Below are 13,738 nucleotides of genomic sequence, written 5' to 3'. Positions count from 1 at the left end.
GAGGGAACGTAAACCCCTATTTCAGCTACAGGACCCAAATGTGAGGATTTAGTCTCTAGCTGGGATCCATTTTAATGAAAACATCCCCTTGTCCCATGAGAAAGAGGCCTGCAGCCCATCTTAGAGTATGTTATATTGTATCAGAGACTATTATTTACTACTCAAAATCTCATGTAAGCCATTCCACACACGTCCATAGCTGTAGTGAAAGCAAGAAATGGTGAGAGATCTGTTTGAAAAGATGTTGTATACATTAAGAGAAATGGTTTTCTACCCAATTAGACTGGCATTGCCAACAGGACACTGGTGCCAATTTCTCAAAAACAACTCTGATGGGAAAACGTTTTGTTTGTTCTACAAAGAGGCCGGTGATCAATAAGACAGGCTTCTAAAAATACTAACTGAATGGACCTTGTGAGATTCACATTGGCCCGAACAGCACTGGGAGTAAAGTTTGTGACTGCATGGAAACACACCATTGAATAGCAAGTACAATACCTAAACCAGTTGGCTATCACAGTTCACTTTATGTTTGCTGCTGCTGAGACGCTCCAAGACTTCCCTTTAATATCCTGCAATTTACAGTAAATGCAGAGCTCTGATATTTTCACCAGATAGGCCAAACAAATCTGACCTCTTCCTGGAAAAAGATGTACATAATACAATTTTTCCCCATTAAATGGAAGGATGGTGGTTTTTATAAGTCTTTCTTCTTGATCACTAATGAAAGCCACTCTTGGGACATTTTAAGTTCACAGGCCAGAGATTTTGTTCCAGAGGAAGTGGCACCAGCAATGATAGGGCAAGTCAATGGGGTATTAGTATTGTGTTACATCACCACACAGCTCTCTTGGTAGGAAAATAACAGGTGATTGTAATAAATTAACAGGTGATTACAATCAAATGACAAACACAGCCAATGAGCTGTGTGTATTGTAAAGTGCCATATTGGTAGGAAATGCATGTGACATCATGGGAATACTATGAATTGGCTTTGTTTTGTGTAATTATTACTCTAAAAAAAAAAATTGGATACCAGCCATTTCATACAGTTCCATGCATAGTAGATGTATGGAAAAGCAACAACTGTTTAAAGACCTACTGCATTTTGATAGTAATGGTTTCCTTCCCATTAGAGTTACATTAGCATAGATACTGCTAACAAGACAGTGGTATGGTGCCAATTTCTGAATACCAAACGCAATGGGCTTGATGAAAGACTAACAGAACAGAAACAGCACTTAAGTATTAGTGCAATGATCATAACATTAGCCAATGTTAAGCAGAAGTGCGCTGTGAGCAGGGTTTGAACCTGCGCAGGGAAACCCCATTGGATTTCGACTCCAACGCCTTAACCACTCGGCCATCACAGCTCCTTGGACAACAGCGTTATTAAAGACTGAACCTGAATGTCCTGCAGCACCAAATGTGTTTGTGTCTTTTTATTGTCGTTTCATTCTGCATGGACTGGAACAATCATTTCTAACCAATGTTAGGAGCAAAAGGCTTGATTAGTGCTCAGTTCTCTTCAGGAGCATTAGTGTCATACTGCTTTCAGTGAGCTGTACAATGTGCATCTGCAGTTGTAGGACTACAGGGAATTAGCTGAAGACTTGGAACATGCCCATCATAACATTGACAGGAGCTAATGTTTAATTGAAGAACACTGTGAGCAGGGTTCGAACCTGCGTAAAGAAATCCCACTGGATTTAAATCCCAACATTTTAACCACTCAGCCATCACAGCCTGAACACAGAAAGGAATGAGTGATGTGTTCAAAGACACACTCGAATGTCCTGACGGTTAAACACACTAGAGGCTTTATGTGTCTTTTTATTATTATTTCATACCACATTGTCTTAAACGACCATTTCTAATCAATGTTAACTTTAATTTGTTGAAGTAGTCAGATGTTTTTTTTTCTGAAAATACAATACTCTGGTGCAAAAAACCCTTTGTATGTTATAAAAGGAAGCTTGACTTATGATCGACAGGACAGGCTTATAAAAACAATGATCAGTCACTGTAAAGGAACACAACAAGTTTTTAGATTGGCTTGTTGGTCAAAAGTGATGAGAACATGAACACCAAAATCATCCATGTGTCCCTGGTAGATCATTTGCTCCGGCACACTTTAGCATACACTATGTTAAAGGAAGGCCGGTATCTACAACATGTGTCTAATTCCATAGGCGAACATAGGAGTGTCTGTGCTTCTGAGTATAAATACCACCTCAGCTCAGATATTTTTATTTTCTGAAGTCTGGGTTTCAGGATTTGTCATGTCAAAATTACGTCACAAATCCTACCAATCAATGTCCAGTCAACAGCTCTCCATTGGTTCCACACCTCCCCCCTCTCAGGGGCGGGGGTACCTTTTGTTTTGGGAGAGTATAGCACAATGCTAACGTTAGCATATTAGCCAGTTAGCCAGTGACTTCTGCTTATTTCCCAAAGCTGAGGGAACAATGGCTGCGGAGAAGAATGCCACTGACGAAAACATAACGGAAGACAACATTTTCAACCACATTTCATTGGAGTCCACACTTCAGCCAAACACATATGAACTGCCGCTGTGAGTCAAGCAGCTTCCCCATGGGAAGGTGTGGCTGGGACGGACGGAGGGGCTGGAGAGGCTCGGGTGGTGCATGTGGGACCATTGCAGTTTTTGCTTGAATCCATGGTTGAATTAAAGAACAGGGATCATCAAGTCCAACATCACACTACTAGGAGGAAAATGCTATTGCATGTAAATACAGTTGTTTTTAAGTCGCTTTCATCCAATCCACACAGATTTAATCTTTTCACTGAAAAACTTCGTCATTTAATTATTCCCTGTTGAGACAGCAGTGCCACTTCCACATTCAATGCATTGAGCTATGTGAGAATAATGATTGCACAACATAAATCACTGCATACAGACACTGACGCTAAACCTGGATCAACAAAGCCTTCAGCATCCTCATCTGTGATCAAATGATCTTCTCTTGAGCAATAGCATCAAAATATCTTTTAAGTAGGCTATGCATAGACCAAAACACTCAAATATCACTCTAGACAGAGCATATAAGGCATCTTAAAAGCATATTTATTTATTCATTGATGTAAATAGGTATATTTCTGTATGATTGTCATTTAGAAAATTTTTCGGTGACCAACACATGATCATAATACAACAACGTCAAGTATACAAAAGACCATTCAAAGCAGTGCTGGGTAAAGCAAAAAAACAACAAAACAAAAACATAATACTGCACAGTTGTGAAACATAACTTAAAACAGTCCTTCAATACCACTTGATCAGATCATACAGTTACATACATAGGTCCTTCTTAAGTCAAGGCAGCTTTTAAGGAAACAGCAAATTAAGAACCCCAATCAGTTCAATGGTAAACCAATGCCGCCATAACAAAACCCCATACAATGGTCCTTTTAAAGCAGAGTTGATCTGGATCACACACATTAAATGCGTGCTCGCATCACATCGAGACAATCAAATGAAAAGTACCGTTCAGCTGTTCCAACAGGAACTCCATACATACTTAGACAGCGAGATACACATACTGTTAAGGCACATATGGCTTTGGCAAATCAAACACCGGTGTTTCCCCGATGTTTTTCGCAGCAGTGGCAGGAGGGCGGGGTCATTTTTGTTTTGGTTCGACTGGTTCCATGTCTGACCGTGTTTTAGTCACCGTTTTGGTTCCAATGCTGTAGTTATTAAAGAGTAATTAAACCCCAAACCCAAATCTGTGTAAAGCCTGAGATCTACTGGTAAAAAGCATGCAACTGAAATTGCCATCTCCTATTGGCTGATCTTTGGTGCCAGGTGATGTCACCACCTGTTGTACTCTGTAGAAGGTGACATCACCTGGCACCAGAGATTACACAGTTTTGGGTTTGGGTTTAGTTTCTCTTTAAGATTCTTTGCTGTGTTGAATATTCTACACGTTGTGGAAATCAGGTTTTTTATCGTCTCTGTTTTCACATTTACATCAGCAGAGGTGGTAGCTTCCTAGGTCAGCGATTCTCAACCTTTTTCATACCAAGGACCCCTAATTTAGTCCACATTGGGACCACGGACCTCCACTTGATGAGATTTTCTCTCTCTGACCCAAATCTGAGAATATTTTTATTGTTAGATATGATTTTGTCCAGAACTCCATGACTATCTGTATTGTAGGTAGAGAGATAACAGTGAAACGATGACCGAAACAGTCATTCTTCCACATTCTCTAATTGTGTTAACTTCTTGTAAATGAAATAATGGTGAAGTTTAACAATGCATCAATTTGCCGGGGACCCCCTGGAGCCCCCTCAAGGACACTTGATGGTCCCCAGACCCCACGTTGAGAACTACTGTCCTAGGTGGCCCCGATCCAGCTGAATGAACACAGGGGAAACACTCAAAACACACACACACATAGTTTAAGGCACAACAGGCATCCCTGGCTACTTCCCTTAACTCTCGTACGCAGCCTGAAATTACAATCCTGAATAGAAAAAGGCACCGGGGAAACACTGACGACACAAACAGATAGCAACAGCTTCTCAATACAACTGGGGAAGCTGATTGGTGCAAGATAAACGCTGACTGCTGTTGCATGATAATCCTGGGACTACAATGCTGGCAACAATATTGCCAAGAGATGTTATATATATTTTTTTTTTATTTGACTTTGCTTTACATAATCCTTTCTGTGCCGAGTAAACAGGGTGAGAAATTCACACAAGCTACCTGCCAAATTTTGGTAAGTTTGTCTACTAAAATATTGCATCTGGCGGGTGAATTATGGAATCCATCAGCTGGACGAAAAAGTGAATTAAAAAGTTAGTTTCCTGCCCTGTGAGTAAGTCTCATGACCCAGAAAGCCAAAATTGGGGCGGTAATGGAGTCGGACAATATTGTCTTCACCTGGGAGAGAGAATGAAGTCAATGTAGATAACGTAGTCGGTTCATGAGAATACTGTTGTTCATAAGTGACATGTAAATTGCTCATATACTTCACCTCAAAATGCTGCGTGTTTCACAGCCACCAGGTCAACGAAACCCACCCATAATGCATCATCTAACTGCGGTCATGCGTTGTTAATCTGAAAACCAGGCGCTCTCTCTCCTGCCTTAAAAAACTGACAGTTTAGAGGTACAAGTTTTTTGTTTTTTTTATCCAAGCACAGTGCACCAGAGTATAAACTGGGCCCGTGTTGCGGCTTTGGTGATGCTGGTGCTACAGAGGAACAGGGTGTAAACTCCACATAGTGAGTCGGTCCTTTTACTTGGTCAATAGTACTTCAATGCGTTTTGTATATTACAGTCCATACATGAACCACATGCTGTAAGGTCAAAGCAGAGTGAGAGCAACACAGAGAGAGAGAGAGACAGGTGGAGAAAGAGAGAAAATAGTTCCAGGTGTTTTTGCGACCGGTGCGACCTCCTCTTCACCTGGGTATAGGAGGAAGCGGAGGAGCTCCTCTCTCCTTTTTACCAGAACCTGGGAAGAAGCAAACACAGACAAATGATGAATATTTCCCCCAACTTTCCTGAGGAGGTTTAATTTTCTTCCACCAGGTGGCACTGTGTCTCCAGAAGCCGACCAAGGCAAAGTGCAGCTGGACTCTTGTACCACGGATTTCAGTCCCCCTCTCCGCCTACCCCGCTAGTTTGAACAATGCAATGAAATGGGAATGGAGAGGGAGGGGAAGGGATGGAGCAGTCTATCAAATCAATCTGATTACGTAGAGTTGAACTAAAGTAAGAAACTACGAAACAACCAGTTACGTTCACCTACTTTTGATTTTTAACCCCCCTGGAAAATGGAGAACTGAGGATTTAGCACCTAATCAGCAGTTCAATAATATATACACTACCAGACAAAAGTTTGGACACACCACATTTTTCTTTACTTTTACTATTTTTCACATTTTAGAATAACAGTAAAGACATCAAAACTATGAAATAACACAAATGGAATTATGCAGTGACCAAAAAAGTGTTAAATAAAACAAAACTCTCTTATATTTTAGATTCTTTAAAGCAGCCGCCCTTTGCCTTGATGGAAAGGCAAAGGCTTTGGAAAGAAATTCATACATAGGCATCAACTTCACTATTTATATTTGTCTAAGAAACAAATTTCAAGCATTTAAGCATAAGCCTTTAAATCAAAATGGCTTTAAGAGAATGAAAAACATAGTACATTCAATCAGGTGTGTCCAAACTTTTGACTGGTAGTGTACATGTAATATAATGACTGGTATTATTGTCTCCTATTTCAATGAACACTTTACACTGAGCACTAGATGTCATATAGCATCTTTTTTTGCAATGTATAGCCCAGTTTTAGACCAAGCAGTAAATACATTATTACATATTTAAACAATGCATAAACAGCTGTAAATATAAAAAATACGCACCGGAGAAGTACAAGATTTATTTTTGGCATTTAACCCAGAAGACGTAGTCTTCGACATAGACTTTCACTTTTAAACCTTATGTAGCCTAGATGTCAATAAACATTTAGATGTCTTTTTAACAGCTAATCAACATAAAATTGCTCAGTGGGCTAGATACAGTATCAGTTAACATCTCAGCAAACATGTTTTAGTGTTTCTGACCCGTTTAAATAGATTATTCCTGCCACTGGTCTCTTGCAATCTACTTTAAGACATTTCTCAAAAGAGTATGTGTTTGTGATTTATACCAAAACGCTTTTTGATGATCTAATTTCCCCACGGTGATCATTTAAGTTAAATTCATTTAAGTAAATCCAATTTGTGCCTGCATATTTGTGAACGTTTTATGTGCACAAGTGTGTGTGTGTGTGTGTGTGTGTGTGGGACCTCTGCCGTCGCTCTTGCCCATCTTGCTGGGGTAGGTCTTCTGGCTGGGGACGTAGGGCTCAGGAGGAGGCAGGTCCGACACCGGGTGGAACGTGAACCGGCACTCCCACTCATCTGGTAAAAAACACACAACACGAATGCAGGTGAATGGGTCTCTCTGCCATATAATACAGAGGAACTCATCTGCTATAAACACAATATGAATAGAGGTGAATGGGTTTCTCATGCAGAGACTAACAGGACACAATAATGCCTTGTCTTTGAGGAAGACAGTCACAATTCACAATCATCTATAAGGTTGGACTTGGACATAAGGATAGAGCATATAGATATATTGATATATTAGATGATTGTGTGACTTTAAATTCAATTCAGCATGCTTTATTGGCATGAAAGTTAGGAACAATATTGCCAAAGCATCAAGATAGAGATCATAGTGTCTCTTTTTCTCTCAGTGAACACACTTATTTTTATTTCCCTTAATTATTATTTGTGCATTTTGTTGTTTTTGTACCATTTTCCTCCTTGTTGAGTTTTGCTATCATTTCTGTCACTGTTGTCTCAATTCTCTTCCTTATTTCTCTCCGTTGGTGAGATATTTTTAAAAGCCACTCAACTTCTTATCCTCTATTAGCTCTTTTTTACTTTTTTATGTATTATTTCTTTTTTTCATTTTCCCACTACAAACCATACCTTGCATGATTATCAACCAATAAATAATTGCTCATAAAAAAATAAGCCACTAAATTTTTTTTTGATCTCATCTGCTCTCATCTGTCTTCTTCTCTCTTCCCGCCCCCCAATGCTTTCATCAGTTGTGCTACTCGAGCATACTAAACTAAACTAATATCTTCAGTGCTCGACTCACCTGATGCCTGGTGGTGGTGAGAGTTTTGGAACCCGTTACCCATGGGTGGTGGAGGGGGAGGGGCCCCGGCTGTCCCCGGCCGGTCCGGAGGGAGGGGGGGTCGATTGCCGGGCCCCCCGCGAGGAGGCTCCGGGCCCGGCCGGCCAATAGGAGAAGGAGCCGCCGATGACCTCACACTGCCCCCGCTGCGACCTGAGGGGGGAGGGGGAGGAAGTGGGCCTAGGGAGGTAGAAAAGAAAATGACATCATCAATATCATCAATAAAAATCGACTGATATGCATAATTAGTAGTACGTTAGCATGAAGCAAGCATGTTTTACGGAAAATCCACACTTGGATACTCTTATACTGTTAATTTATGATGTTCAATGCATTCCAGGTATTATTTTGTAATGAAGTGTTGTAATTTACTTTGTTGGTGTACCCACTTTCCCTCAACATTTCCCAGAATGCCTTTCAACAACCCCCAGAGAATGGGCAGAACTTATACTGAACTTGGTTATGGTTATGGTTTTTGTTTGTTCTATTTGAAATGAATTTATCAATCCGCACACTTTCCTTGCTGGTGACGTCAAAACTGATTTAAGTCGGAGAAATCAGTGTCCATCACCAAGTTCCCAAGTAGTATTAACTCATATCTATTGTCTTTCCCATATTACGTGTATGCAGCAGTAATCCATCGCTCAATTAATCAATCAATCAAGGCTTCACCTGTGCGTCCTGCTGATTGGTTCCTTGCCAGAGCGGGCGGTCTCTCGTTTGGCGGGGGAGGGAGGGGTCCTGTTCGCCCGGGCGGGGGGGCCGGAGCATGGCTGGTGAGGAGAATCAAAACCTTACACATACCTATTTTATTTGATTTATCTTTTACAGTACTTTTAGTGAAGCAGAAGGCTGTTTAACAGAGAACACTCACTGTGAAAAGTACAGATCGGCCTGCAGTATTAAGTAATATTAACATACTTTGCAGATCAAATTATCTGGATTTTTGAAACACTGAAATTTTCAAGTAATTTTTTTTTCACCAAATAGTATGCAACATTTTGAAATTGGCATACATGATGCTTTTGTAGCAAGTGTATATGAACATTAATATACAGTATTTCAGTACATCAGGACCTCTGTTGATCTAACACTAGGGCTGCAACTAACGATTATTTTCATTGTCGATTAATCTGTTGATTATTTTCTCGATTAATCGATTAGTTGTTTGGTCTATAAAATGTCAGAAAATGGTGAAAAATGTCGATCAGTGTTTCCCAAAGAAACGTCATCCCCAAGATGACGTCCTCAAATGTCTTGTTTTGTCCACAACCCAAAGATATTCAGTTTACTGTCATAGAGGAGTAAAGAAACCAGAAAATATTCACATTTAAGAAGCTGGAATCAGAGAATTTTGACTTATTTTTCTTAAAAAATTACTCAAACCGATTAATCGATTATCAAAATAGTTGGCGATTAATTTAATAGTTGACAACTAATCGATTAATCGATTAATCGTTGCAGCTCTATCTAACACAAAAGATTTAGGCAAACTGTGACCATTGGTTTGAATTCGGGGTGGGAAAACTGAGGCAAGAAAAATGACTGAGGCACGTCTCCCCTCCCTCAACAACTGCTGTCAAGGGGCCCTTGAGCAAGGCAACTACTGCAGTAAAGATGCTCAGTGGCCACAGTGATACACTGTGGTTGTACTGGACATGTAAAGCAGGACGGTGCTGAGAAAGAGCATGCATGTTCAGGTTTAAAAAAGGCACTGCTCTTCTTAGAGGGAAGCTACATGGAGAACTTTGCATGATGTCTGAACTGCTGCATCACAAAACAGCCGTTGGGAAGGCACAGCAACAATGTCGGAGTTCTTCTGCAGTCCAAAAGATAGGGTGAGGCAGCGTCAGCCATCAAGATTTGAATCTATGCAAACTTTGAAACAGCCACCAAAGGAGGTTCGGCTGTCAGGAGCATTCTTTCAGCGGCCGATACCTGGGGCCATTTGCATAAACTTAGTTTAAGACTAGTCTAAGCCTTAGACTGGTCTTAGACTCTCAGGTTAGACTAGTCTAATCAAGACAAGGAAAGTTAGCCCCTCCCCCCTGGCTAAGCTTGGGTTAAGAACTTTGTTGCTATGGCAACAAGCAAGCTGTTCTGTAACTAAACTAAAGAGTGGGAAGTTTAAATACTGAAGCCGTTTCATACAAGATGCCAAATCTTTGGTTTTTGGAAAGAGCCTTAAGAAGAGAACAAGTCTTTAGAGACAGAAACAACCCATTAGAGATCTACAACAAGGAGTAGTGGAGCGACTGTGATTTCCTAGAGAAACCATCCTTATGTTTAAAATAAAATAAATATGTCTGTCTTTATGCAATTGGCCCGATGGTAATGCCGGATGCACAATGGCTTCAGTGCTTGGCTGTTAAAACTTTAGAAATATGGATTCATGCATCTTGTAAGCATTTGTTAAAAAGTTACCTGGGAAAAAAGGCTAAATAAAAATGAAAATCAATAAAATTGAGACATTACCTGTTGAGCGAGAGGTTCCTCTGGGGCAGGCGGGGGGTGCTGTGGTCGTCCCCTCCAGCCGGAGTGGGGACGAGGGGAGGAGGGCCCGGTCGGCCCGGCGGGAGGGGAGGCGCGCCCCCGCCAACTGAGGAACGAGAGGAGGAGGAGGTGGGAGAGGAGGAAGGTTTGGAGTTGAGAGAGGGGGGAGGAGGCGGCCCGTCGCGGGGCATGGCTGGTCGATGGCCTCCCATAGGAGCTGGCGGCGGCGGGGGGCGGTCGTCGGAGGGCGGGGGCCTTCCTCCAGGAGCCGGCGGCAAGGGAGGCCGGGAGCTGTTGGAGGACGGAGGAGGCGGGGCGGAGAAGCCCAGCCGTGGCGTGGCTGAGGAGCCTCCTGGCGGGGGAGGGAGCGGGCCGTGCCTCCCTGGTGGAAGGCTGGGATGGGGAGGTCCGGGAGAAGAGCCGGGTCTGGGCCCTCCAGGGACAGGAGGAGGAGGGCCGCCGCGGGACTGGAAGCCCTGGTTGGGTCGAGGGGTGCTGGGTACGGGAGGAGGAGGGCCTCCCGGAGTGTCCTGCCTGGAGGAGAAATTCGAGCGGCCCCTGGGGAGATCGGGGGCGTTGCTGCGGGGAACAGCCGGGGCTCCTGGGAGTTTAGGAGGGCCGGTGGAGGCTCCACCTCCGCTGAAGGGCCTGGGGCCGGCGGAGCGGGCGCCTGGGGGGAGCATGGGGCCGCGGCTGGGTCCCGAGTCTGGAGGAGAGACAGGACAACAACAGCAAAGTTATAACTGAACTATAGAGGCACTGCCTGAGCTTTCTTCCTGTGTTGCTGTATCACAAATATTAATATTACATACGAATATTACATTTAACAAAGACAGAAAAGTCTAAACTATCCTCAAACATTTTTCCCCCCAACTGAGATTTCAGTAGCGTTTCTCTCTCTTCCAGAGTTTTATAGGAATAATAATTCTTATCAAGGTAATAATGACACAGACTCCACATGACAAAATCACGGGTCAGAGATACAGGTCAACATACTTTATCATGATATTAGACAGAAAATGGCGTCATATCAGCGCTCATATTCTAACAAATAACATAATTGGAGAAATAATACAAATTAAACTAACTCTGCAGCTTTTTGCTCAGAATTTTTTTGTTTCAATATATGAAATCAATATATTCTGGGCTATTGGGGATTATGGACCAATAACGAGTTGCTGATAGCAGAATTGTGGATACCAACATTCATTATTAACTCTTTTACCAAAGAAAATTAAATATTAGAGGTGAAAACAACCTCAATCCAATGTTGTTAACACGCCAAAGTGATTGGTCCATTTTTATGCTATGTTTTGTACTAACATCATACTCCAACAAAGGCCCGACTGGACCAACACATTTGTTGAAATAAATAAATGTTGCAAATGTTGTAATGCAAGGGAAACATGTGGGATTCTTCATTCTGTATTAAGAAGCTTTGGATCTGAGAGTTTTCCTGTCTTTCATAGTAAATGTACCAAGCCTGGGGGTAAGGATGTTAGGAGTTTTTTTTACCGGTGGTGTCTCTGCTCCCTGCAGACCTCAGTTTGGGCATCCCTCCCTGGAACAGGCCTCCTAAACCACCACCTCCACCTCCTCCACCAAAACCACCACCTCCACCTCCACCACCACCACCACCTCCTCCTCCTCCTCCTCCTCCTCCACCGCCTCCGCCGCCTCCTTTAGGTTCTGAGAAGAGAAATAACATTTTTGAACATTAATTTTTTGAAGCTCCCTGATGAAGGCGTGTGTTGTAAGTGTTTTTAAAATGTCCCTAGATGAGCCCATAAAATAAAGGCTTTTTAATGTTTTTCAAAGAAGAGTGCCTTGGGCTTTTATTTCATTCAGTTACATACTCTCCAAACCAAAGAGCACCTCCTTTTCTTTCTTCTTCGTTTTTTTTTTTTGACACTTTTCACCATTTTTGTAGAACTCTCTGTCTTTCTTCTTTATTCATTTTATTGCTTCGTTCATTTATACATGTTTCCGCTCATTCACGGTTCAATAATATCTTACATTGCTCCTGTGTTACTTGTCACACTGTACGCTGTAAACCATTTTGCTACATATTTATATAATGGTGTGTTGTCGGTGGTCAGGCCAATGTGGAGGATCAGTATTATCCTATCTTAATCCTAACTATCATGATGTGGTGGCCGTGACTCCTAGGATGAACTCTCTACGGTCATACCAATTTTCTTTAATCTGGTGCTTAGATATATCAGAGCAGATTAAAACCTTTAAATATATTTGCTGTTCTCTCTTTGTACAGGAGAGAATTTCATGACAAACGGCAAAATTTGGCAGGTAATGTTTCTTTGTGTATTGGCAAACATCCATTCCTCACATCATATGACTTGAGACCTTTGATGAACCGTTACGGTCCACTGGTAATTACATATGATCCAGCAAGCAGCAATTATTTCAATTAAATGCCAACTTTAATAATTGATACCACCCTTAAATGGTGTATTTTGATGGATGATTCTTGTTGTAAATGCTGAAACGAATTGAGCCCAGATTACCAGCGGACCCCAACGATTCAGAAAAGTCAGTTTTGCAAGATTACGTACGTTTGCTGATAAAAATAAATTTCCATTTTTTGGGTGAACTATTCCTTTAACCCCTTGAGTATTAGTGAAGTGTTCCTGACTTACTGTCCAGTGCGGGTCCACTGCGGTCATTAGTAACGGCCTTCTTTAGCCTGGCGCCTTTCGAAATGTCCGACAAGAGAGCGTTCCTCCCCTGCTGCTGTGAACGGTTCAGAGACGGCTTCTCTGTGTTGGCCTGAAGCACACACACACACACACAGTCACACACACACACACACACACACACACACACACACAGTCACACAGATAGGTAAAAGAGTCACCAAGATAAGAAACAACAGACAGCAACTGCAGAAAACAAGCAGTAGGAGGAATAACAAATGAAAAAGTTAACAAGAGCAGAAATAATACAGGCATATGAATTAAAACAGCGAGTCATAAGGAGGAGAGACAGATATTAGCTGTAAAGAGAAATGTATAATATTTTGACCACCTGCTTATTCCATGAAATCAACTAACCAGGTGAATTCAGATGATGCCATATTGATTTCACATGATAAATCAACTTCAGATAAACAGTTCATGAAAGTAGAAACAGGCAGAAAGTGGAGAAAAAGCAGGATCATACAGACTTAAGTGGGATTGTTTGAATGATTTGGGGAACTATTTTTGTTGCACTTATTGCTTCTTAACATCATATAAATATTATTTTCATATATAGCAGGCGCTTTAAACCAAATTGAATGTTTCATTATTGCCATTAAACTAATATTCTATGAACATGAATCCATTGTTTGTACTTGACTAATGATGATGAATTGATTAATGATAAATAATGACTATTGGTGCAGTCCTATGTGATGGAAACACATCTTTCCGTATTATTTTCATTTAAATCTTAAATCAGGAATGAGGGATTCATCCAGCTTCTTTTCATACAGCTTAGTTT

At 41.6% G+C, this 13,738-nt stretch overlaps 1 protein-coding gene and 1 non-coding gene across 4 annotated transcripts in view; both read right to left on the bottom strand.

Annotated features, from left to right (window-relative positions):
- Nucleotides 1–1,291: 1,291 nt before the first annotated feature.
- trnas-cga (transfer RNA serine (anticodon CGA)) lies at nucleotides 1,292–1,373 on the bottom strand. Its single transcript has one exon. It is a non-coding gene; the product is annotated as a tRNA-Ser (tRNA).
- A 1,694-nt stretch (nucleotides 1,374–3,067) lies between these two features.
- Nucleotides 3,068–13,738, bottom strand: part of wipf1b (WAS/WASL interacting protein family, member 1b) — a 28,492-nt gene continuing 17,821 nt past the window's right edge. For all 3 annotated transcript variants that reach the window (XM_071911726.2, XM_071911727.2, XM_071911725.2), the window contains exons 3-9: nucleotides 12,895–13,024; nucleotides 11,753–11,926; nucleotides 10,220–10,943; nucleotides 8,417–8,517; nucleotides 7,706–7,924; nucleotides 6,838–6,951; nucleotides 3,068–5,492 (exon numbers count right to left, since the gene is read on the bottom strand). In XM_071911726.2, the coding sequence (XP_071767827.2) occupies nucleotides 5,440–5,492; nucleotides 6,838–6,951; nucleotides 7,706–7,924; nucleotides 8,417–8,517; nucleotides 10,220–10,943; nucleotides 11,753–11,926; nucleotides 12,895–13,024 (1,515 nt within the window). In that variant the 3' untranslated portion in view covers nucleotides 3,068–5,439. The remainder of the gene's footprint in view (nucleotides 5,493–6,837; nucleotides 6,952–7,705; nucleotides 7,925–8,416; nucleotides 8,518–10,219; nucleotides 10,944–11,752; nucleotides 11,927–12,894; nucleotides 13,025–13,738) is intronic.

This window comes from Centroberyx gerrardi, chromosome 15 (assembly GCF_048128805.1).
Source record: "Centroberyx gerrardi isolate f3 chromosome 15, fCenGer3.hap1.cur.20231027, whole genome shotgun sequence".
Classification (NCBI taxonomy): domain Eukaryota; kingdom Metazoa; phylum Chordata; class Actinopteri; order Beryciformes; family Berycidae; genus Centroberyx; species Centroberyx gerrardi.
Note: the sequence above shows the minus strand (reverse complement) of the source record. Positions and strands in the feature narration are given on the sequence as shown.